Here is a 22,035-nt window from a genome sequence, read left to right on the forward strand (position 1 = left end):
AGTATGTAAATACAGAACAAACTGCCCAGATGTACCAGGTCCCATTTCTTACCAACTTCATCTTTCAGAAAGCAGCTACAGCTTACTATCATAGGCATGAAGGAACAGTATTAGACTGACCTGGCAGAACCATAGCTAGCATGCTGCTTCTGGCCCTCGGCAGATCTTAAATAAAACCACCCAAGAAAACCCAGGAACTAGAACAGGACTGACCTAGAGGAGAAGAGAGCTCTGTTTTCTGCCTTTGGGTTGCAGAGTGGCTACAGAGTGTTTTACTTCAGCCTTTTCTACCCTTCTGTAAATAATATTTTATTCTGAAGCTGTATAAGGCAGGCCTTTTTTCTTGCTGTATGCCACAGGATAGAATGATATATATCATGAATGGATCCTGATCTTGAACAGGTTTTTTTTCAGTGCCATTACACTGTGAATGTAAGACTAGCAGCTTAATGTCTATACATATATGCCGATGCTAAGGTTTTTATACATTTCTTGTTAATATTTGCACTGCACCAATAACCCAGACCAGTTTACTTTAAATAGAAGCGTTTGGGCAGCACAATCATTCCATTTACTTAATTTTTATCTTTGCATTGACATTCTTAAATAATTTGCACCATATTTGCTGCTTGTAACATGATTTATTCTTTGTGAAGAGCTGCAGAAAGAACCCTCTGTAAACAGCAGTAATGAAATTATTTTGCTCGTATTCTTGTTACAAGATGCTATTCTTGTTACAGAAACTAAGATGCTATCTGGGCACCATACCATGCTTCAGCCACATCAGATAAGAAGGGCAGAATATACCTGTACACATACACATGTGGGTTTTTTTCTTTCAGGGCAAACTGGGATAAAATTTAACTGAAACTTAAAAACCTTTTTTCTTTTATCTTGAATATGGTGGCATTTTTTAATCAGGCTTTGAAGGGAGGTAAACTGGGCCTTTCAGGCACTTAGTATACAGTTCTGTAAACATACATGTGAGTAATTTAACACAATTTGGCTTACATGGATAAAATTAAAAACAGACATTACAGGATTAAGGCCACAGCTGGAACTTCTAAACAGAAAGAGCTGGTCTAGACTTAGACAAAAGGCACTTCCTGACAAAGGAAGTGAAAAATGGCTGAAACAGATAAAAGCAAACAGAAAGAACACTTCCATTGTGTTGCTATAATCTAGATGGAGTTATCTTTAAATTGTTTTAGATAGCTTTATATTTTTAAATTCTGAAGCAAAAAGCTGCAAAAATATAAGTTGCTTCAAACAGTCAAATCTTATGTTTGAAAAACATTGCCAAATGTGTCAAAACCTTCTGTGTCAATATAATACAATACATAGTTCTGAGTATGAGCCCAGTCCTGTAAATCTGAGCAACTAAAATAAAGAGGGAAAAAGAAGAAGAAAAGCTCCAAATGTTATGTCCTTGTCTTTGCTGAGTAATTTTGAATGACTACCACCATGCACTAGATACAAGGAATTTTAGTTCCAGTGGTCAACTGCTTCAGTTCAACTTGTTGGCCCATAAAGATAGGATCTGAGGATTCAAACTGCACTTCTAGGCTACTTAACTATTACCATCAAATTAATCCTCTTGACTCATTGTTGCCACACCCTAGTGCTGCACATGCTTGTGTGTAAGGACTTTTTGCATGCAGAGCTCACAGCCAATCTTGTGGCAGATGCTAGTATTTTCTATGATTTTATTCCTAATAATTGTGGAAAAATCTGCCCTCCAAGGGCACACTTGAGACTTCAGAAAGGCACCAAACTATTGGCAGAATTAAATTGCTTTTGGCTGAAATTACACAGGGATAAAGGTTGTGCTTGATGGCTGTGCTTCCCTTAATGAGATCATCCCATTAAGGTCAAGGCACAAATGCACTCTAATATCGGTGTGTGAACCCCATTCTCCCTGGAGCTCCGTGCACTTCTGTCTCAGGATAGACCTCAAGTTTAGAACAAATTTCAACTCAAGTGAATTATGCAGTATGGAAAAGCTCTTCAGTAACTTTATGCAAAAGTTGTAAGTCAGTGCCTCACAAGGATGTTGCTAGGCAATTAGTTTACTTCCATTATCAGGCAATAAATTTCCTGGACATGAAAGTCAAATAACTCCATACATCTAGTACAGACCACCTAAATTTTCAAGAATAATGAACAGATTAGCTACAAATTTAGGAGTCTATTGATAGATTCTTTCTGGAAGAAACAGGAGTATGTAGAAATTAGAGTACCTAATTGGCGAATTATCTGAAGCAGAATTTCCTTTTAGTATTTGCAGATTAGGATGAATGTTTGCAAAGTTTACTGAAAATATCTTTTCATTTTCTCAAGACTTTCCTCTGTATGATGTTGTATCAGATTTTTTTTCTTACATATTGTATAACATAATTTTGTAAAAGATGCCTCCATAGGGTCTAGAATCATAAAATATGTCAGTTTTGTTTAAATCCTCATTTTGTTTACCAGCTTTATAGGATGCCTGTAGTGGCTCTGGTGCCTGGACAGGATGTAGCAGCATTAGTTAATCTTCAGAATCTGGGGCACAGAGTTTGTTCACCTGGGACCTTTTATTCTGGGCTAGTGGTATGTCTGCACTCCAGCAGCTGCAAACCTGCTGTGAAAAAGGTGAAGCAAGGGCTAGTGCTTTCTGCCAGATTCCTCTGGGTGTGTGAGCACCAGTCTGCCAGTCTGCAGTGTCATATCCCAAATCTGAAAGACCAAAATTAGACTCAACATTTGAAAACATGGGCTGATTTGATGTCTCCAGGTCCAGCTTCATGTTTTAGCAAGCTTTAATCAGCTTGCCTTTTCCTGTTGTGATGAAATAACACTCCCTGTTTCGACAGTCTCTGACTTTGTGGAATGGAAAGTCAAAATAAACAATGAAGAACACATTGAACATGCTAATACACAACCTCAAATGTTTCCTTAATTCCTAGGCCTAAACTAGACAGCTTATCCAAACATTTCTTCCTGTTGACTCTTTCTGTCCCCCACGCCATTCTGGGTTACTAGATTTCAGACAGGAACTTCTAATACACATAATCCAGATTGAAAGCAGAGTTTCATTAGCACAAACACCCCTATCATAATTGTAATCTACAGTAAATGAATGCAATTAGCCACTTCAGTGTCTCTTCTGAGCCCTCCCCTCCTCTGCACCCAGACAGCAGCCATAAACTGACAACATGCCCTGCTATAAAGCTAGCACACTACATTCACTGCAATGGCAGCAGGTCTACAGGGTTGCACCTTACAGGATCATGTCACTGCTTCTCCTTCAGCTGTTAGTGCTCTCATGTCTTGGAGACACCGCACCACAGGGAGATTCAGTGAAAATGAAAAGCAGCAGAAGGCTATTTCAGCACCTTTTCTATCTGGACAAAAATCTGCTTGGAGGTCAGAGTTTTCGTGAGCTGGTAGGGGAAAACCCAGTAGGTGTTGAGGAAACCCTGGGGGAACCAAGCTTTTTTGTGGCAATTCCACAGACGGCATCTGAAAGTGAGAAGCAAGAGGAGAAAAAAATGTCCAGATTCATTCTTCCCAATGCAGAACTCCATGCAGACCAAGACCTGAGAACCTGGACAGCACCCAGAGAGATCTCTCCTGTGGAAAACTTCTCTCCATCCCACTATTCCAGCAAGAGGGAGGCTGAGCCTCCCTATAGAAAAGATGCTAGAAAATTTTGGGACCACTTCATGCTAAAGAAAAATTCAGCATCTGAAGAGGTTGTCCTGCCAATCAAGACCAATGAAATGCACCAAGAAAACTGCAGAACCCTGCCTTTTTCCCAGGTAAGAACAGGTGTCCAAGATCAACAAACGTGTCCTTTCCCCTGCCTCTTGCAATCAACAACTAAAGACACATGGGTTATTTCATTTGCTAAGTCACAGGGCCACTTCAGAACATGCACACACAGTAAGTGGCTGAAAAACATCACTGAAAAAGGCAGAAAATGCTTTAGTCTGATGAGGTAAACTGCTAAATTGTAGTACTGGAAAGCCACACATTCAATTTTTAGAGAGTTATTTATTCTTTTTATGCAAAGATGTTCTGACCTAGCCTGAGCAAGCAGGACAGTGGTGAGTAATTGTCTATTCAATGAATATACATGTAAACAGTTTGAATACATGAATTACCTATATATATGTATGTATATACATATACACATATGCGTATACACAGAGTCCCAGGGCAAGTATCTACAGGAGAAGCTGGTTGTTTTCTTACAGCTAAGCAAGGATTCCTTTCTGCTGTGTTAAATTGGAAGACTGATGCACACATCTAATTCTGTGCTAAGAATGCTGGAGAACTGGTGGATTGTGTTATGAACAGATGAAGCCAGTCTGTCATATTGTAACATTATGACAAGCAAATAGTATAGATAAAAGGGCTGTATTCCTCGTAAGACAACATCTAGTCTCAGTATTTCTATAATCACAGTCTTTCGAGGACCATGTTTTTTCACATGCTTCATTCAATTTATTTCACTGGCAGACATACATAAATATAGATATGGCCTAGAAACTTTTACCATTTCACTTTTTGTGCCATGTAATATGGCAAGCTTTCTCCAGGATGGCTGCAGTTATGCCAATATAAAAGTGCTAACTTCAGCCTAGCTTATTACAACTTGGGAGGTGACATAGGCTCAGCTGATACAAAAACCTGTTATTCTTCCAAACAAAGAGACTACAGAACTTCCATTGCACTTTTAAGATTTTAATTTAAAAAAAAACTTGCTAAAGAACATTATGCCTCTTTCACATGAAGACAAATCTTCAAGATTACAGTTGAGTCCAGCTTGTGGACAGGAATGCTGGACCAAAATGATGTTTTAAGTCTTGCTAAGTGAGTACGACTGCTTAACCGTGTCAGAAATGTAGAACGAAAAAGTTATTAAAAGGTAAATATGACAACTCAACCTATTAGATTTTCCCCCATCAGATCACAAAGGCTCTGACTGAAGCACATTTTTGACTTTGTTGTTCAATCTAAGGACTACCGATAGGAGCGCTAAAGTTTTCTTTTAAAAGCTCTTACGTTCACCACTTGCTTGACATAATAACCAAACATATTGAAAGTAAATATTCTGAGAAGAAAAAATATGGTATTTTGTGGGGGGTTTTTTTTGCCTTCATACCTTTTAGTAAAGGCCATTCAAGTACCATAAACTTCAAACTGTTTTCTGTTTCAGGGTGTTACTCACGAGAGCTGTGAGAAGGTGATGGTACAGAATAATCTGTGTTTTGGAAAATGTAGTTCCTTTCATGTTCCTGGTCCAGAAGATCGTCTTTATACCTTTTGTTCTCACTGCCTGCCCAGCAAGTTCTCCATGAAACGCCTGGATCTCAACTGTACGAGTTCTGTCCCAGTGGTCAAAGAAGTCATGATTGTAGAAGAGTGTAAATGTGAGACCCAGAAGATTAAAGACGCTGCAATAGGATCTCTACTCTCAGACTTGCATGCAAATGTACACGAGCACAATTAACCTGTGCAAAGTAACTCTTTTAACTCCTTGATCATAAGAATTTGTCAAAGAAAAAAACCCAAGACCTAGTTTTCATCACACTGGTACACAGAAATATTAAAGATGTAGACTTTCTACTTGAACAGTTTCTCTGCTTCAACAATGACTTTACCTAAAATGTAACAGGTGTTTCCTTTCAGCTGTTAAAGAAATTGAGATAAAATTAGTGTGCTTATGTGTAGAGTTCTTATTTTAACAAGGAAACCCTGAAAAAAATTTTCCACCCTTCTGTCACTGTTTCTAGGATGCTAGTAAACAGATGAAGAGCTAGCATGGTTTACCTGTGCAAAAACCTAATGTATGGGCTGTCTTACATTGCCTTTGCTTGCAGGGACTGCCAATATAGCTCCATTAGCCACAAAGATGAGACTTTAGTCTCTTCCTTGCAAATACAGGCCTAGTTTTACATCAGGTTAGTGGCTAAGGTCATTCTGATTGCTCCCAGCTGGAGTTCAGTTCACAGTGAAAACTAATTACACCTCACAATTTACACACTTAGTGGCTGCAAAGGATATTTTGCCATAGAAACCACTTACTCTCCTTCTGCATGCATTTGCTCTACAAGGTTTTTCTACTAAAACTGTTACATAGTAGGAGAAAAAAAATATTTTAAATGGTATACTACCACAGAAAATATAATAAATGAATGGATTGTTATTTTTATATTATAATATTTTACTATTATTTACATTCACTGTGGAAAGGCAATATATGTTTTCCAGTCTGATGAATGTTAACCTCGGTGACTCCAAGGTAAAGTTTAAGTAATGTTCTCAACACTTAGAGCAGAAAAGGCATTTGTGTAGTAGAAAATCTGCAGAAGGATTTTATCAGCATGGCAATACCTGTATAGCATTAGAGGAACAGCCAAGAAAACTCTCTGCTAGGAAAGGTCTGAGTCTAGTGCTAGCCAACATAGAACCCACGATTGTTAGCTGATCTGCTGGATTCTCTGTTCTCTCCAGCTGCTTCTCCTTGGATTTGTAGTGCAGACCTGGCATAGCAGCTGTTGATGAGCTTCCAGTCACTAGACTTCAGCCTGTTTCTAAGCTCCTTCAGTCCTCTGGGAATCTGTTCCACTGCTATTGCCAAACTCTCAGACCTGGGCCCCTGTTGTTAAACTATCCACAGTTCTTTTTTGAGGTACTGGAATTCAGCATTGATATAGTTCAAGGGTTGGGTGAATGATTTCTTGTATTTGAACTGCACTGTGATAAGAAGGGTCTTAATATCCTGGCAACAAATACATTTAGCATGGTTTTAGAGTGCAAGGCCCATGTTTAATATTTACTGAAAATTGCATCTGAATGATATTCTGATACTGTCTCTGAACCGCTGCAATAGCTGTTTGCTTCTGCAGGTCACCTGCAGCGAGCAAACTGAAAATTAGTATATAGTTATTTTTTGTTATATATAAACCTGTTTTTAAATAATAAAAAATGTATACTAAAACTGAACAAAGCCTTCTCTCTATCCATTTACACTAAGGACTGATGTGCAAACTGAGTATGGCTATTTGTATGTTATGGCATGATACATGATGTCATTCCAAGCAACAAGCTGTCAAGGTCTCATCATCCCTGTATTGAATGCAGTACAGGAAATACTTCTTTTAATATTTATTCTAGCTTTAGAATGCTGATTAACGTTCTCAGGATGCTAGTAAGATGAACTAGTGCCTAGATTCAGAAATTCACTTTCACATGTTATGCTGCATTGAGCATGAATGGGCTCAGGTTATGACCAAAGAAAGAAAAGCTTTTCTCACAGGCACAGTAGCACTAGCTAGCAACTATAATTTCAAAGAACAAAGTCATCCTCTATGGCTCATGCTTTCTTCAGTAGATATTCCTCCTCATCTCAGTTGGAGATGCCCAACTGCACAGTCAGCCCTAATGATTAGCGCTTTGTTAAAGCGCGTTGTGTGCAAGTAGAAAAACTATGAAACAACTCCCTGCCTTACCATAAGGTTCAAACCTCAGCACCTTATCAAACCTTTGTGAGTTGTTGTGTGGGATTATTAGTGTTCATTTTTAATTAAGCCTGAGGAAGAAAAGCACACAAAGCATCAAATTTCCCAACTTAATTTTTTAATCTGAAAAAGCTAAATCTTCTGAGGCTTCTAACCACTGAAGTTTTAAAGCTGTGTGAATATATAAGAATATTTGTCTGTGTTTTCTTTTTTTCTGCAATGTAAGTAAATTTTAGGTTTGATACTTGCAGAGAACCACTTGAAGGTAGGACCTACACACACTCCCAGTAAGACCACCAAAAAATCCCTCCCAGCATTACAATTTTACACAACCAACTGCTAAACTGTGACTTTTTCACAAAAGTATGGCAGAACTGAAGCTATATTGTTAACTGTAAAGCATTCAACTTAATTTTTAAAGTTCCTTCTGTGTGCTGAAGCATTATTGCAGTCAAAGAAAGCAAGCTATTCATGTAAGGAGTTTGCAGGACCGGATTCTTAGTGTGAATTTGCACACCTTAAAAGTAGGTGAAAAGAGGTAATGACAGCTGTGGTAATTGCTAATTAAGATTAGTGCTGTAGGTTTTTGGGATGAATGTTTAATTAACCCAGCAATGACTGGTTACATGTAATTAGCGCAATATTCTGCAAAATCAAGAATGTGTTAATTGGATCAGATTTCTCAGCCTTTAAAAGCTCCTTATTAGGAATAAATTGAACCTGGGCGCTAACAGGATTTTGCTCTCTCAGCACAACTATGAGAGCCTCTACTGGTATAATTATGTGGGTCATAAAGGTGAGGGTTATGATCCATACCACTATATGGATGCTTCCAGTAGTAATGTCATTATAGCCACAAACCTGCATGACTTTAATTTAGTTGTGTCCATTCAGTTTCCATGATTTCTGTAATGAAAGCCATTCCAATGTAACTATGCTTACAATGTAAGCACTGTTAACGTGATTTCTTCTATTTCAGAGCACTCCTTGTGCAAGCCTGTCTTACAGAAGATGACTAAGCCATAGTGCTCTGAAAATTCAGCTCAATCCCAAGTGGAGTTTGTACACTTCTGCCATTTTACTTGACTGACTGCTTCTTTTCCAAATGGGTGTGCTTTGTCTCAAAAATAACTGAAGTGATGTTTATTTTCATTGGTTAAGCAAAATAAATTTTCCTTACAGGCTATCCTCTTAAATAAGGATTTTATGGAACTGGCTTTAATGCCTGTAATTAACAAACACTAGAGTTACATCAAACTCTGTCTGAATTCTGCACAACCATGTATTCTAGGGAAAGGCCTCTGAAGTTGTGCTTCATGCTGTCCTTGGTACTTTGTTCACCATTTATGAAGTATTCACAGCTAACCTCATGGCTATCAGCTAACAAGCTTTAACATGTTTTACTGACAGGTGATGAAATCTCTTGCAGTACTTTCTCCTAAATATACTAGCTCCTCGCTGCAATAGCAAAATGATGAGATTGCCTGCTCAGAGAGAATGTCAGTCCACTCAGAGAGAATGTTCCCTGTCAGTCTCTGCAGCTGCATAACCATATTATGTCTGAGACTGTGTGCTCTGCATGATGGTGCATGTGAAGAGGCATAGGGTTGAGGCTACCTCAGGTCCTCCATCAGGCAGCTTGCCAGTGAAAACAGGAAACACTGATATTGAATTATAAATATTTTACATTTGCTGTTTTGATGAACCTTGAATATCTGGTATGCAGCCACCAACTTCAGCTCCCCTGAAATCACTCCCTGACAGCTGCGCACACTCCCTGTGTTCCAATGAGAAAGAATGGGGATGAGAAGACTCGGTAGTTGGCCTGCTGAAAGAATGTTGATAAAAAATATTAATTGTCCACACAGAACAAAGTCATCTTGTTTACAGTGCCTTGTGCTCCATGGCATCTGCAAAATGCACTTCAACTTGAAAAAACAAAAAAAGGACCAAAAGCTAAATTGAGTAGTAATAATAATAATAAAAGTCAGGGCCAGTCTTACGTTTCTTTAAGGTCTTTTCTGAGCCATTTTAATTTTGCTGGTTTAGCACATTGCTATTCCAAGTCATTTAGTCTGATGTTCTGCTGGCAGCTTCAGCCTGCAGTCAGGGTGTTCAAACAAATCACTCATGTACCTACGCAGCCTTTCTGAACAAGGCAGTATCTCAGCTGAACCCTCTGCTGAACTCACCTTGCACTATAACAGATAGGGAAGCATTCAAGCAGTCTGTTGCCCTGTCTGGACTTCAGACAGCAATTTCTGCGGGGAGAGGGGCGTTAGAAGAGCTAATGCTAGGGCAGAGCTAATACTAGGACATCTGCAGCTCGACCTTATCTGAGCAGGGCTACTCACACCATTGAAGTGCCTTGGATGAAAATTAACTCCCTAAATTAGACAACTGCCTGATCTATTTTAGCCCCCATGCAACCTGGGGGATCAGTAGATTTAACAATGCCTACTATTGAGGCAGACAGATCAGAAAACATACCTTGCCTTTGATTTTTCCAGAGGTTAGGTCAGAGACAAAACGGAGCCTGAGAGACATTTGCCTTTACTTGTCTCATCCTCGGTTTGTGACATTGTGACTGACAAAACTTCTGGGCCAGGACAGGTTTTGTTCAGCACAGCATGTCATTAACACACACCTCTGTCTTCATGACATTGACCTTCATGACATGAAGAATTTTGTTCCTATTCTAGAGTTAACAAGTGTCTCCTATGTACGTCAGCAAGGTCTACAAGGAAGTGAGCAATGAAACGGTGCTGCAGGAAAGAAGTGGCGGTAATAAACAGCACATTTTAGAAGGACCCAGGAAGATATTTACTACTGAGAAGGCTGATTTCTCAACCTGTGAGATACATGTGCACAGACAGCACCCCTTCTGCACATTAATCAAGGGGCACAATTTGGCTCAAAACAAATCCTGGAAAACAGTCTCATGAAGCAAAGGGCTTGTAAGCAGTAAGAATCATGGGAGCCACAGTGCACACCTCTCTCCTGCCTGTGCTCTCTGTAACAGAGCATCAGCTGTTACTGCACATGGCTTGATTTTAGCATGCTGATTTAATATTTATAGAGTGCCAATAAAATTTATATGATGACAGCTGGTGGCTCCTGTGGCAATTTATAAACAGCAACAACACAACACAGACATTAGAAATTCCAAGAGGAATTCTACGCTATTGTGCAATATTCAGCACCAAAGAATGTGGATATTTTTCTAATTTTGCAGGCTTTTAATAATCTTTGCAATTATTAATACATCCATACTGGACTTTATGTGAAATCCATAATATGCAAAGTTAGTATTTCCCCTAGGTATGTTTCTTCCTTCAGAATGGAGTTCACCACAAAGATGAAGTATCTATTTACCTGGATTTGATACTCTGGCAAAGTGTCAGGTATTTTCTATAGTCAGAGCATTTGCAAATACAGTTGGGAAGTCCAGCACGCTTGCCTGCTTTTCTTCCGGCACCATGCTTCCCCAAAAGAAATACTAACAAATGGAACTGCTGTGTCTATGACTGAGCCAGAATAGGCTACTGCCCTTGTTCCACAACCTGTGCTTACTCTGTACATCCATGAGGAGAAAAGAGTAAAACACAGTATGTCTGATAAGACTGCAGATCTAATGACTATCAATTACCAGTGTATCACTACAGAACTGCAAATAACTGGTAGTTAACTAGAAAATCACATCACTGAATGATTATTTTTCACTCTACTAGAAACTTTCATCGATCATACTATTCCTCTTTATCTTTAAATTTTATTTCCCAAGTCTTTGTTTTCCTTTCCACTCCTTGGTTGGGTACTGGTTTTGTTTTTTACATTTATTCTTCAAATCAGTGAAATGTTTTCACAGCTTACTATGTCTTTTACATATAGAAACAAATTCACATGTGAAATTTGTCATGGAATAGAGGCAGAGGCTGTTTTTTATTACAACAAGCTTTACAGTGATTCTTTTCACCATGTTTTTCAATAGTCCAATTAATATGTCTATTATTTTGAGTGTTACCTGAACATAGGAATATATGTAGGTTGTTCTTGAGAAAGCGTTATCTTCTCTTTTACCTGGAACGTGCTTCATTCTCTCTTCAGGCAACCTCCAGGCCCTGCTAATATGTATTTTCAGGTTAAAGAAAGTTTAGTTTGAAATGTTGACAATTTCCCTGTATAATAGAATCCTGTGGACATAGAAAAATAAATCAGGACAAGGTCCAAAAGTCCCAACAAAAGCTTGAAATCCACCTAAAGTGACTTCCCAGAATAATGATATTATTATTAAGTTGTACGAAGGATGTTACCAGTAATAAAGAAGAGTTTTCTGTATCACTGGTGATCACCACTCTTCATCCATTTCATCCATCATTGTGTAGCAAAAGTGCTCTAGGGCAAGAGCCCATCAATTTACAGCGAGAACCATACCACTCAGACAGATGGGGATACCTTTAGGTAGACAAAAGATCATGTATGTGCATCAGCAATGGGTGCTGAAGGGATGATTCCCAGCTGGGAACACTGAAAATACTATCTGTTAGAAGATGCCTTTGAGTTTTAGCCATTGCTAATCCCTCATGGGTGTGGATTATCTTTTAAAAAAGATTGGCTTCCATGGCCCTGTAAGGGACCTCTGTGAGAAAGGGGCACAGCAGGAGAACTGACTGCCATGAAAATTTTGCAACCAGCCTGTGCTGACTGAGAGAGGCTAGGATGTAAAGTATAGAATTACAAGAGTAATTCTTTATTCATGCACATGAGGTGTCCCATTCAAATAGGGGCACACCAAATGCAGTTTTACACATTGTTCTTATGCCTTTCAAGCATTCAGATCCAATTGCAGATACCTGGTTGGATGGCCGGGCCCAGAGAGTTGTGGTGAAAGGAGTTAAATCCAATTGGCAGCTGGTCACGAGTGGTGTCCCCCAGGGCTCGGTGTTGGGGCCACTCCTGTTTAACATCTTTATTGATGATCTAGACGAGGGGATCGAGTGCACCCTCAGTCAGTTTGCAGGTGACCCCAAGTTGGGTGGGAGTGTTGATCTGCTCGAGGGCAGGGAGGCTCTGCAGAGAGACCTGGACAGGCTGGAGCCATGGGCTGAGGCCAACTGTGTGAGTGTCAATAAGGCCAAATGCCGGGGGCTGCCCTTGGGCCACAACAACCCCCAGCAGCGCTACAGGCTTGGGGAGGAGTGGCTGGAGAGCTGCCAGTCAGAGAGGGACCTGGGGGGGTTGATTGACAGCCGGCTGAACAGGAGCCAGCAGTGTGCCCAGGGGGCCAAGAAGGCCAATGGCATCCTGGCTTGTGTCAGCAATAGCGTGGCCAGCAGGGACAGGGAAGGGATCTGACCCCTGTACTGGCACTGGGGAGGCCGCCCCTCGATTCCTGTGTTCAGTTTTGGGCCCCTCACTCCAAAAAGGACATTGAATGACTCGAGCGTGTCCAGAGAAGGGCAACGGAGCTGGTGCAGGGTCTGGAGCACAGGTCGTACGGGGAGCGGCTGAGGGAACTGGGGGTGTTTAGTCTGGAGAAGAGGAGGCTGAGGGGAGACCTCATCGCCCTCTACAGCTCCCTGAAAGGAGGTTGCAGAGAGCTGGGGATGAGTCTGCTGAACCAAGTAGTAAGCAATAGGACAAGAGGGAATGGCCTCAAGTTGCACCAGGGAAGGATTAGACTAGATATTAGGAAGCATTTCTTTCCAGAAGGGGTTGTTGGGCGTTGGAATGGGCTGCCCAGGGCAGTGGTGGAGTCCCCATCCCTGGAGGTGTTTAAGAGTTGGGTTGACATAGTGCTGAGGGATCTGGTGTAGCTGGGAACGGTCAGTGTTAGGTTAATGGTTGGACTGGATGATCTTCAAGGTCTTTTCCAACCTGGATGATTCTGTGATTCTCACTACTTAGCACACACTACTGTGTTGAAAATCAACAGTAATTCTGTGGTGCTGTCATCCATCTTCTTTCTTGATCTAGGTGTCTCTGGAGTTGATCTTGCTATAGTTACTCACCTGTGAAGTCAGATAATGGGAAGGTTGCACAGAGGTGTGGGAGGGACTGAAATGCAGCTGCGATCTTGGTAGTCCAGGGGTATCCCTTCTTTTTCGTGGACGGCTTTAAGATTCCAACAAACAAAAGACCCTTATCTTTAAGGTGGGGACTGTTCTTGCAGTGAGCTGGGGCCCTTCAGTTGTGCTGACGTAACCATGATTATGCAGTGTACAGTGTAAAATAAGTATTGCTCAAGAAAGCTAATACAATTTCGTGCTATTAAGAGAGTTCATACAATTTCACGCTGTATAGAGTAACTGGTACAGTAGTTAGGCAATGAGTCTCCTAACAGGCGTAGGCGGCTGTGGCAGAGGCCTTGTCTGCAGCACTTTGCAAAGGGACACCAGAGAGACGAAGGAGAGAGGAGTGACCCCGACTAACGTCTGTGCTCGGGAACGGGCTTGCACCAGTAAGCTCCAACCCCGGTCCACTGCTGTACGATGAGGCGGATCGGACAAACAGGCTTCTCGCTGGGCAGGGCAGACCGTGCCTTCGGTGTGGCTCCTCCCGCCTGCGCAGGGAAGGCAAGGCGCCAGCCCCTCACGCCCCCCCGTGCGGGCGATGCCAACGGCGGGAGGCACGGCCGCACAGCTACACGGCGGAGCCCGCGGCCCAGCCCCGACAGAACGCGGCGGCGGGCGGAGGGAACCCGCCTCGCCCCCCGCCGGCCCCGCCCCGCCGGCCCCCAGCGCGCATGCGCGGCGCGGACGGCGGAAGCGGAAGAAGCCGCGGCGGCGGGGGTTGGGCGCGCGCGGGCGCGCGTGCTGCGAGCGGCCGAGGTGGCCCCGCGGTCGCTATGGAGAGCGGGGCAGGGGGGGGCGCGTGACTGCGGCCCCGCCCTTCTCCTCCCGGCCTCGCCCAACGGTTGGTTCCGCCTCGCGCCCCGGGGAGGGGGCGGCGGGGGGAGGGCCGGGGCCGTCCCCGGGCAGCCCCCGGGCAGCCCCCGGGCAGCCCCCCAGGTCCCGGGCCGCTGCGGGACTCCCGCGGCCGAGCGCTGCTCTCGAGGCGGGGGCTCCACGGAGGGGCGGGCGCCGCCCCTCCTGCGGCGGTGGAGCGGCCAGCGGCGGGTGCCCCTCGGGGCCCGCGTCGGCCCGCTCCCGGCCGGGCTGGGGAGGCTGGCTGGCTGGCGGGGGCTTTCTGTGGGGCGCGTTGGGGGCCTCCCTGCTGCCAGACTTGGATGTCAGCTGTGCTTGTATCAAATCTGCGGTACCAGTCTCGGATGTCTGCTTCACCTCTATTAGCTGTAACTTCAGGAGTGCGGTTTTCCCTATAGAGAATTGGGGGAGGGAAGTCGTTAGCAGACCTCATGAGTACCTCCGGGTCCGCGAAATGAAGACATACGGTTACCGTTTTCATGACACTCCACGCTGCTGCTTTCTGCTGCTAAGTGATGAGGAGGGCATTTGCCACTTTAGAGGTGGTAATGGAAGAGGTGTGTGAGTTTTGTTGGCTATGTGCTCCAGAAACACAGCACAAGGAAATACAATGTCCTCTGACCTTTAGTAGTTTAGCGCTTCTATTTTCTAGCTCCTGTAGTTAATAAAATGAAATTTAGGTCTTCGTTCCCTTCACAAGGAGGATCTAAGCAGTGGTGTGCTTAAGTAGCATATATTATCTGTCTTCGAGCGGCTGTTTGGTCAGCAGTCGGTGAAGATAGTTTTCAGTGATTTGTGATCAGTGAGGATATAGTGTGTATATATTAATATCAAGCCACATCCCAGTCCAGGCCCATGTGACATCTCTCATGAATGCAGTAGATGTTTACAGGTATGTCTTGCAAGATCCTATCTATGAAAAAGAATTGGGTGGGAACGTCTTGCCTACCTTAACTAACCTGCCACTTAGCAACTATGTAGTGCCAAGGTGTCTACTAACAACCATCTGTTGTATGAACATGTGCAGTGCCAGGTACACGGGATTTTGTCATGGCAAAAATATACTTCTGCTTTTATTGACTGGTTATTCAGATACTAGTTTTGTTAACTGGAAGAGCTGCAGGAGCCATAATGGTAATTCTGACACTCAGTAACAACATGTGACTTACTTAAAATGTAGTTTAAAATAATTTAGTTCCACTTTTTTTTTTTTTTTCCCCCTGGTGAAGTGTATTTTTAGTTTATCAGTAATTTTTGGCAGTAGTTCTTAAGATTTCGGGAAAGTCATATCTAAAACCACAGCTGGATCCACAAATTGATGGAAGCTGTTGTTACGGCCTTGCCTTGGCTATCACAACTATTGCAGCAAGTGTATCTCTCCTGCTTCTACTCGCTGTTCCTTTTTCTGTCCGAATGGCTTAGAACGCATCCTTTAAGAAAGTGGTGGTTTTCTCAGTCCAGAAGTGTATTTTATAGACCGTAGTATTGTTCAGTTTGTGTGGGGTCTTAAAATGGTATTTCACAGTGAACGATACTATGAATTACTGATCTGCGTCATTCTGGACTTGTTAAAGCATTTGTGAAAAAGGTTTTGGAAGTCAGATTTCACAAGTCTTACTTTTCTTACTGAAGTAGAAGTCCAGGGCTAACATGAGGCAGAATGTATAGGATCTTGGTTTCTAGTTATTTATCAGTGCAACAACCATAGAAGTGCAAGGAGCAAGATGTCACCAGAGCTGGTTTCTACTTCTTAGGATGAGAATTTGAGTAGTGCTTGTACTGAGTTTATGACTTGTCTTGATGTGGAATTAAAGTTTGCATTCATGAGCCTGTTAAAACATTATTTTCTGTTAACATTTCTGGTTACTGCAGAGCTTTCTCATTTCTTGGAAGTGACTTTCTGCCTGCCTGCCTCATTCTGTCGTCTCATTATTCAGTGGATGTCACATCAGAAGTCATATTGGGGGTGACTATACTGAACGGATACTGAATTAATGATGACATTAACTGAATTGGGCAGTGGGAAAAGGGTTAGGAAAAAATGCTGTCCAGGCATCCTGTAATAAAGGTAGTATTTGGAAGGGCAAGAATAATTTTTCATCATGTAAGAGAGACTCAGTCATGTTTTGGTAAATGTGAAGCTTTTTACAGCCACAGGTATTGTTTGCTTTCAAATCCTTTGAGATGTTTATTTAGAAAAAGTGCCTATAAATTAGGGTAAGGAGGAAACCACAAACCCCGTATTTTATCCTGAGTTGTATCGCTGCAAAATTTTTAGGAATTGCGTGTATAAATCCTGAGTGTACACGAATATAAATCACTTAATTGTTTCTTTTCAACTGCTTTGTTGTAAACCTGCTCATAGACTTTTTTCCTCTATATATTGTAGTTATTCTTATCAGAAACGATGCATCCTAAAGAACAGAATTATTTGAGATTACTCTTCCTTTCTTTTGACATTGTATTTGAAAGAGTACATAGATTTTTTAAAAGTATGTTTAAAAAGTAAAGACTATAAATTCACCTTGTCTGTGAGTTACATTGGCATCTAGTACTTTCTACGTAATCATGTACTGCATGTATTAGGTTTTCATATTCCCCCCCAACATATTTATACATGGTACATAAACCAAGAGGGAGAGGGGAAAAAGCTCACTTTGCTGGAGGAAGTCAATATATTAACATTGTTTATGCAGTACTGCTGACAAAAGTATAATGAAAAGTTTAAAACTTAATTTATCATTATACTAGGCATGGATTATAATAGTGTGTCACAATTTAACGTAAGTAAAATACATTGGCAGTAGTGCAGTTTCCTATGGACCTTTCTCTGAACACTCCCATCCTTTTAAATCTATATTAAAATTGTGAAACAGCCTAGAACTGTAATTTGAGGAAGGCTAGTTGGAATCAGCATGTCAGTTCAGACATGAGAGGCAAAGGATCTGGATATCTATGAAGAGCTTGAGAGGAAGCTCTACTCTGTGAGGTGAGGTGTGAAGAACAGAGTAGGTTATCTATTGTACAGTGCCTTTCAAACCAGTGATGGTGGTTGTTTCATTATAATGCTCTTTTCTGTCTCCTTCAGAAAAGATACAGAAGATGATGATGAAGAATCTCCCTTTCTTGAGAACGGGGCCTTTTTCTGAATAGTTCCAACTTATTTGTGGAACTTGCCATCAAAGGTATGGGTTTGTGTGAGGTGTTTCTTTTTCCTTTGTTTTTCTAAATATAAAAGTGAATAACGTCATGCAGGCAAAAGTTAGTCACAGTTATAAAAATCTGGGTTATATTTCTATTGTGTGTATATATATATAAGCATTCTTATTGTTTTCTGCAGAATTTCGCTGCTAGTTGCTCACACATTGTACTTAGGTCACTCAGAAACAAGTATTTCAGTACTTATATCTCTCTCTTTTGTTTGTTGAGCTGTTATTTCCCCTTCTGAGGAAGTGCTGTGAAGTCATGGAATCTCTGCTGCTCTGGTAAGATGGAAACAGATGGATTCCTCAGTGGTCAGCAGTGTTTCTGCCTCTGGTTTTTTGCTCTCTGTGTTTCTGTCAGTCTGCATGATTTCCCCTTTGTAAACCCACACTGACTACTCCCAGTCACCTTCTTGTCCTTCATGTGTTTGGAAACGGTTTCTGGGATTACTTGTTTCACCTTCCCAGGGATCAGGGTGAGGCTAACAGGCCTGTAGTTGCCTGGATCCTCCTTCTTGCCCTTGAAGACAGGGTTGACAGTTGCTCCCTTGAGTCCTGTGTGGAGGTTTGAACTCGGGCAGCAGCCAGAGGCCACATGGCGGGCCTTTCATCTCCCCCTCCCCCCACTGGTAAGATAGGGGAGGGACAAAAGAAGAGAATTCGTGGGTTGAATAAAAAGAAGGAATTTACTAAAATAACAAGAGAATAAGAGTAACAATAGTGAATTCAAAAGAAAAGGGTTAAAATGCAACAGTGGCTTACTGAGCAGGGCAACCACCCCCAACAGCAGCAGTACCGACCTACGACCTACAGGCAGACAGGTGCCCCAGAGAGCAAGAGGGAGCGAGAGCCACACCCCACCATCACATGATATGAAATACTCCAGTGAAAATTACCTCAATCCTGGTTGGAACCAGGACACGCTGGAACCTCACTCAGCTTAAAACTTTCAAACATAATTGAGAGTGGACTCCCAATGACAGGGCCAGCTCTCTCAGCACTCATGGTGGCATCTCATCAGGTCTCATGGAAGTGTTATGTCCAGTTTGTTTAAAGGTTTCTTAATCTGATCCTCCCTCACTCTGAGTAAATCTTTCTTCCTGCAGAGTTTTCCACTGGTCTCAGGGGTCTGGGATTCCAGAAAGACCAAGGTGAAGAAAGTGACCTTTTTGTACCCTTTCACTAGGTACTCTGCCCTGTTTAATAGCAGGACCACATTTCCCCTAGCCTTCCAGGCACACTGCTTATGTACAAGACTTTCCTTTTAACCTTCATATCCCTCTCTAGATTCAACTCCAGGTGGACTTCGGCTTTCCTAATACCATTCCAGTACACCCAAGTGGTATTTCTGTATTGTGTGTGGCTGCACTTCACCTCTGTTCTGTTCTCTCTCCATGACTGTCCACATCATCCCGCATCCTTTGCTTACAAATCCTAACCACCGCTGCCTTGACTGATTGTAGGGCAATACCTCCCTCTCTCATTGTTCCTAGTCTACGCCTTCCCCTAGCAGATTGACTGGCCTGTTGGCAAAGATGCTTTTATCCCATATAGTGTCAGGTGGATCCTGCCCACCCTACACAGCAGTTCTGCATCCTTAGAAAAGGTTCTGTGCATGTATAAGGTGGGTACCAGCTTTTGACACGAGCTGCACAACCACTTGCTGGTCTGCAGGATCTGTCTTCTACTCCTCCTCCAAGGCCTTCCCCTTCACCATTAGGACAAAAGAGACACCACCTGGTTACCAACTATTGTCCAACACCCTCTGAGCCATGTAGTCATGCCTGACACACTCCCGGTCTCCCCTGGCTACATCCGTGGTGCTCATATGGAAGAGCAGGTGAGGGTAATAGTCTGATGGCCAGACAACTGCCAGCCTCAGTAACAGCCTCTCCGTGGTATCCAGGACTCAAGCCCCTGGCAGGCAGCAAGCCTTGCCAGGTGACAGGTTGGGCCAGCAGAGGTGCCTCTATCCCTGCATCAGCAGGGAGTTTCCCACCACTGTGTCTTTCCCCACCCTGCCCCAGGACTTGGGCACATCCAGTTCAGAGGCTTCATTGGACAGAGCTCCCTGTCTTTGCCTGCTGACAGGGCTCAGAACCTGCTCTGTAGGTCAGAGCTGCAAGCGGATCAGGAACTGTTCTCCTGGTCCAAGGCTTACAAGCTCCCTGGCTTCACCAGGCTTGGCATCTATTTCCGTGCCCAGCTTGACAAGTTAAGGCTGTGCTGACTTCTCCTCGGTGCAGTGAGGGTTCCTGTAGCTGCAGAGTCTTGGAGGGGATCTGGTCCATCTCCTTTTCAGCATCCATGATGTTGTGCAGTCTGCTCACCTCCTCCCACAGCTTGTCTGCTTGATGAGACAGATCCTTCATAAGTGCACGTTTAGAAGGATTTAAAGTGTTGTTTAATTCTGTAACTGCTGGTTGCCAAAGCTAACTTAAAACAGAGGCACATTAAGAACTGGCAGATTCAGGAGTATAATACTACATCATTTATATGTATAGAGACTGTACATATATGTGTAGTAGATTAATATCGGGTATACAGCAGACTAGGGTGCATGCATGCTACTTACAGTAAAATTAAAAATGAATAGTAAATGTAGGCCTAAGTAGGTTTTTATGATTATCATGAACTTAAAAAGTTTTAAGGGCACAGTAGCTATATTCAGTATTCAACATGGGTTTATAAAACAAGTGTTAGCAAATTTGATGCATTTTTTAGATAAAAATAAGAACTTAATACCCTGCTATACTTGGATGAAAACACTTGCACTAGAAGACAGCGAACAAAGGGTTATGATAAATAGTGCATAGGCGAGGTGTGAAAAACATCAACTTCTTTGGGTCTGATTTTTATTAGAGATCTAGAAAAAGAAGAAAAGACAAACTTGTGGATAATATTAAGCATAGAAATTGTGAATGCAAGTGAGAATAGAAAAACATGAAAAAAAGTAATTAAAAGCCCTGGAAACAGAGATGTCTGACTGACAAAATTTCAGGGCCACAGGTAGAAGCTGAAAGGCATGGAAGGAAATCCATCAGAAAAAGACAGAGTTCTCTGAAGCTCAGAAATCGGGGAAGCTAATGGATAGGAGAATAGTTTGGGGTTTGTGTGTGTGTTGCAATATCAAGATACATACATAAAGGCAGCCTGACAAAGTAACAGTAGTAATCCTTCCCTTGAAGGTTCCGCTGGACAGAGTTTATGACTTGTTGCTGCATTTTTATGAAGGTCAGTTTATGAAGCTCTGAAGTTCATACTGTAGGACTTGGCAGGGTTTCTTCAGCCTAAACAAACCCAGCACACTGAACTATTAGAATGGAAACCTTGATGTTTTAAGTGTGATTAATAGTAAGAAAACTCACTATTGTGTGGTACCTCTTAATGATCTACATGAAAGATGTTAGGGTAGTGTGGATGTTTCCGCTATTGGTTTTCTGTAAATGACATGAAGGAGTTCGGTTAAGCAGGGGAAAACGACAGTTTTCTAGGAAAATTTGTGACTATTTTAGCAAACAAGCTTTTAAAAAATAATCTTGAAATATAGTTGGAAGACTGTAATAGATAGGTGGAATGAATCCTTGTATAATGTAAGTAATTGCCTGTATTCCTTCTTGGCTTTGCAACCTTTTTGATGGGAGACTTCTTTAATGTTTATATCCTTTGCTGCTGCCAGCTGGCTGACAGTTGCTTACTTTATCTGTTACTGAATAGTTTTCCCAGGTACTTGTTTTTGTTGCATCTTGATGATAAAGTTACTTTTTACTGAGATGTAACTAATTAATTAAATCATATTTCTCTTCCTGGTGCTTGAACGGTGTATGTGAAATGTCTGTGAGTTTTCTTTTAATTCCTTAAGTCAATAGCTGACAGGGCTTTGTTTGGTTTTGTTGTTTGTTTTTTGGTTGTTGGTTTTTTTTTTTCCCTATTTGAATGTATATGGAATTCTGTAGGTTGCATGATACTAGTTAATTTACTCCTTTTTAAAAATTTTATTTATCTCTCTAGGATAATATTTTCTTCCTGGGTCATGACAGATTATTACCTGTTTGTATTCAATGGCACGACGAATTCACTTTGTGGTTGACCCTCAGGGTTGGTGCTGCATGGGCCTGATTATCTTTGTCTGGCTGTACAATACAATCTTCATTCCAAAAGTCATCCTTTTTCCTCACTATGAAGAGGGACATATTTCAGTTGTGGCAATTTTGTGTAAGTCAATTTAACTTAGCCCTTTTTTCTGCTAGTAAAATAGTATCTTTAGGCAGTAGTTAACATAGATGAGAAAGGTCAGAAAATACAGAGTAAGATGAGGGATAAAGATAAAGGATAAGAGTACTGGGATGCACCCTACATTTCTGTGTTCTGGGAAGCTGAGACACTTCATTTCAA

At 42.0% G+C, this 22,035-nt stretch overlaps 2 protein-coding genes across 6 annotated transcripts in view; both read left to right on the top strand.

Moving 5' to 3' along the window:
- Positions 1–3,272: 3,272 nt before the first annotated feature.
- On the top strand, positions 3,273–5,551 carry CER1 (cerberus 1, DAN family BMP antagonist). Its single transcript, XM_074932889.1, has 2 exons — positions 3,273–3,803; positions 5,207–5,551. Exons 1-2 carry the CDS (start codon positions 3,273–3,275, stop codon positions 5,498–5,500), a joined length of 825 nt encoding a protein of 274 aa, XP_074788990.1. The 3' UTR covers positions 5,501–5,551.
- An 8,742-nt stretch (positions 5,552–14,293) lies between these two features.
- The window catches only part of ZDHHC21 (zDHHC palmitoyltransferase 21), a 40,678-nt gene continuing 32,936 nt past the window's right edge, over positions 14,294–22,035 (top strand). The window contains exons 1-6 of one of the 5 annotated variants that reach the window (XM_074932415.1): positions 14,294–14,426; positions 17,526–17,622; positions 17,867–17,922; positions 18,747–18,791; positions 20,829–20,874; positions 21,652–21,855. In XM_074932415.1, the coding sequence (XP_074788516.1) occupies positions 21,702–21,855 (154 nt within the window). In that variant the 5' untranslated portion in view covers positions 14,294–14,426; positions 17,526–17,622; positions 17,867–17,922; ... (1 more) ...; positions 20,829–20,874; positions 21,652–21,701. Of the gene's footprint in view, positions 14,427–17,525; positions 17,623–17,866; positions 17,923–18,746; positions 18,792–20,278; positions 20,875–21,651; positions 21,856–22,035 lie in introns of those variants that run through there. The other 4 variants (XM_074932413.1, XM_074932414.1, XM_074932417.1 and 1 more) reach the window with 4 other exon arrangements.

The sequence above is a fragment of the Athene noctua genome, chromosome Z (assembly GCF_965140245.1).
Source record: "Athene noctua chromosome Z, bAthNoc1.hap1.1, whole genome shotgun sequence".
NCBI lineage: Eukaryota > Metazoa > Chordata > Aves > Strigiformes > Strigidae > Athene > Athene noctua.

Bases quoted from the DNA above. Each gene is read 5' to 3' on its own strand.
- CER1 (XM_074932889.1), top strand. From the start codon at position 3,273: ATGTCACTGCTTCTCCTTCAGCTGTTAGTGCTCTCATGTCTTGGAGAC. The intron at 3,804-5,206 runs GTAAGAACAGGT...TTTCTGTTTCAG, and splicing joins GAACCCTGCCTTTTTCCCAG to GGTGTTACTCACGAGAGCTG.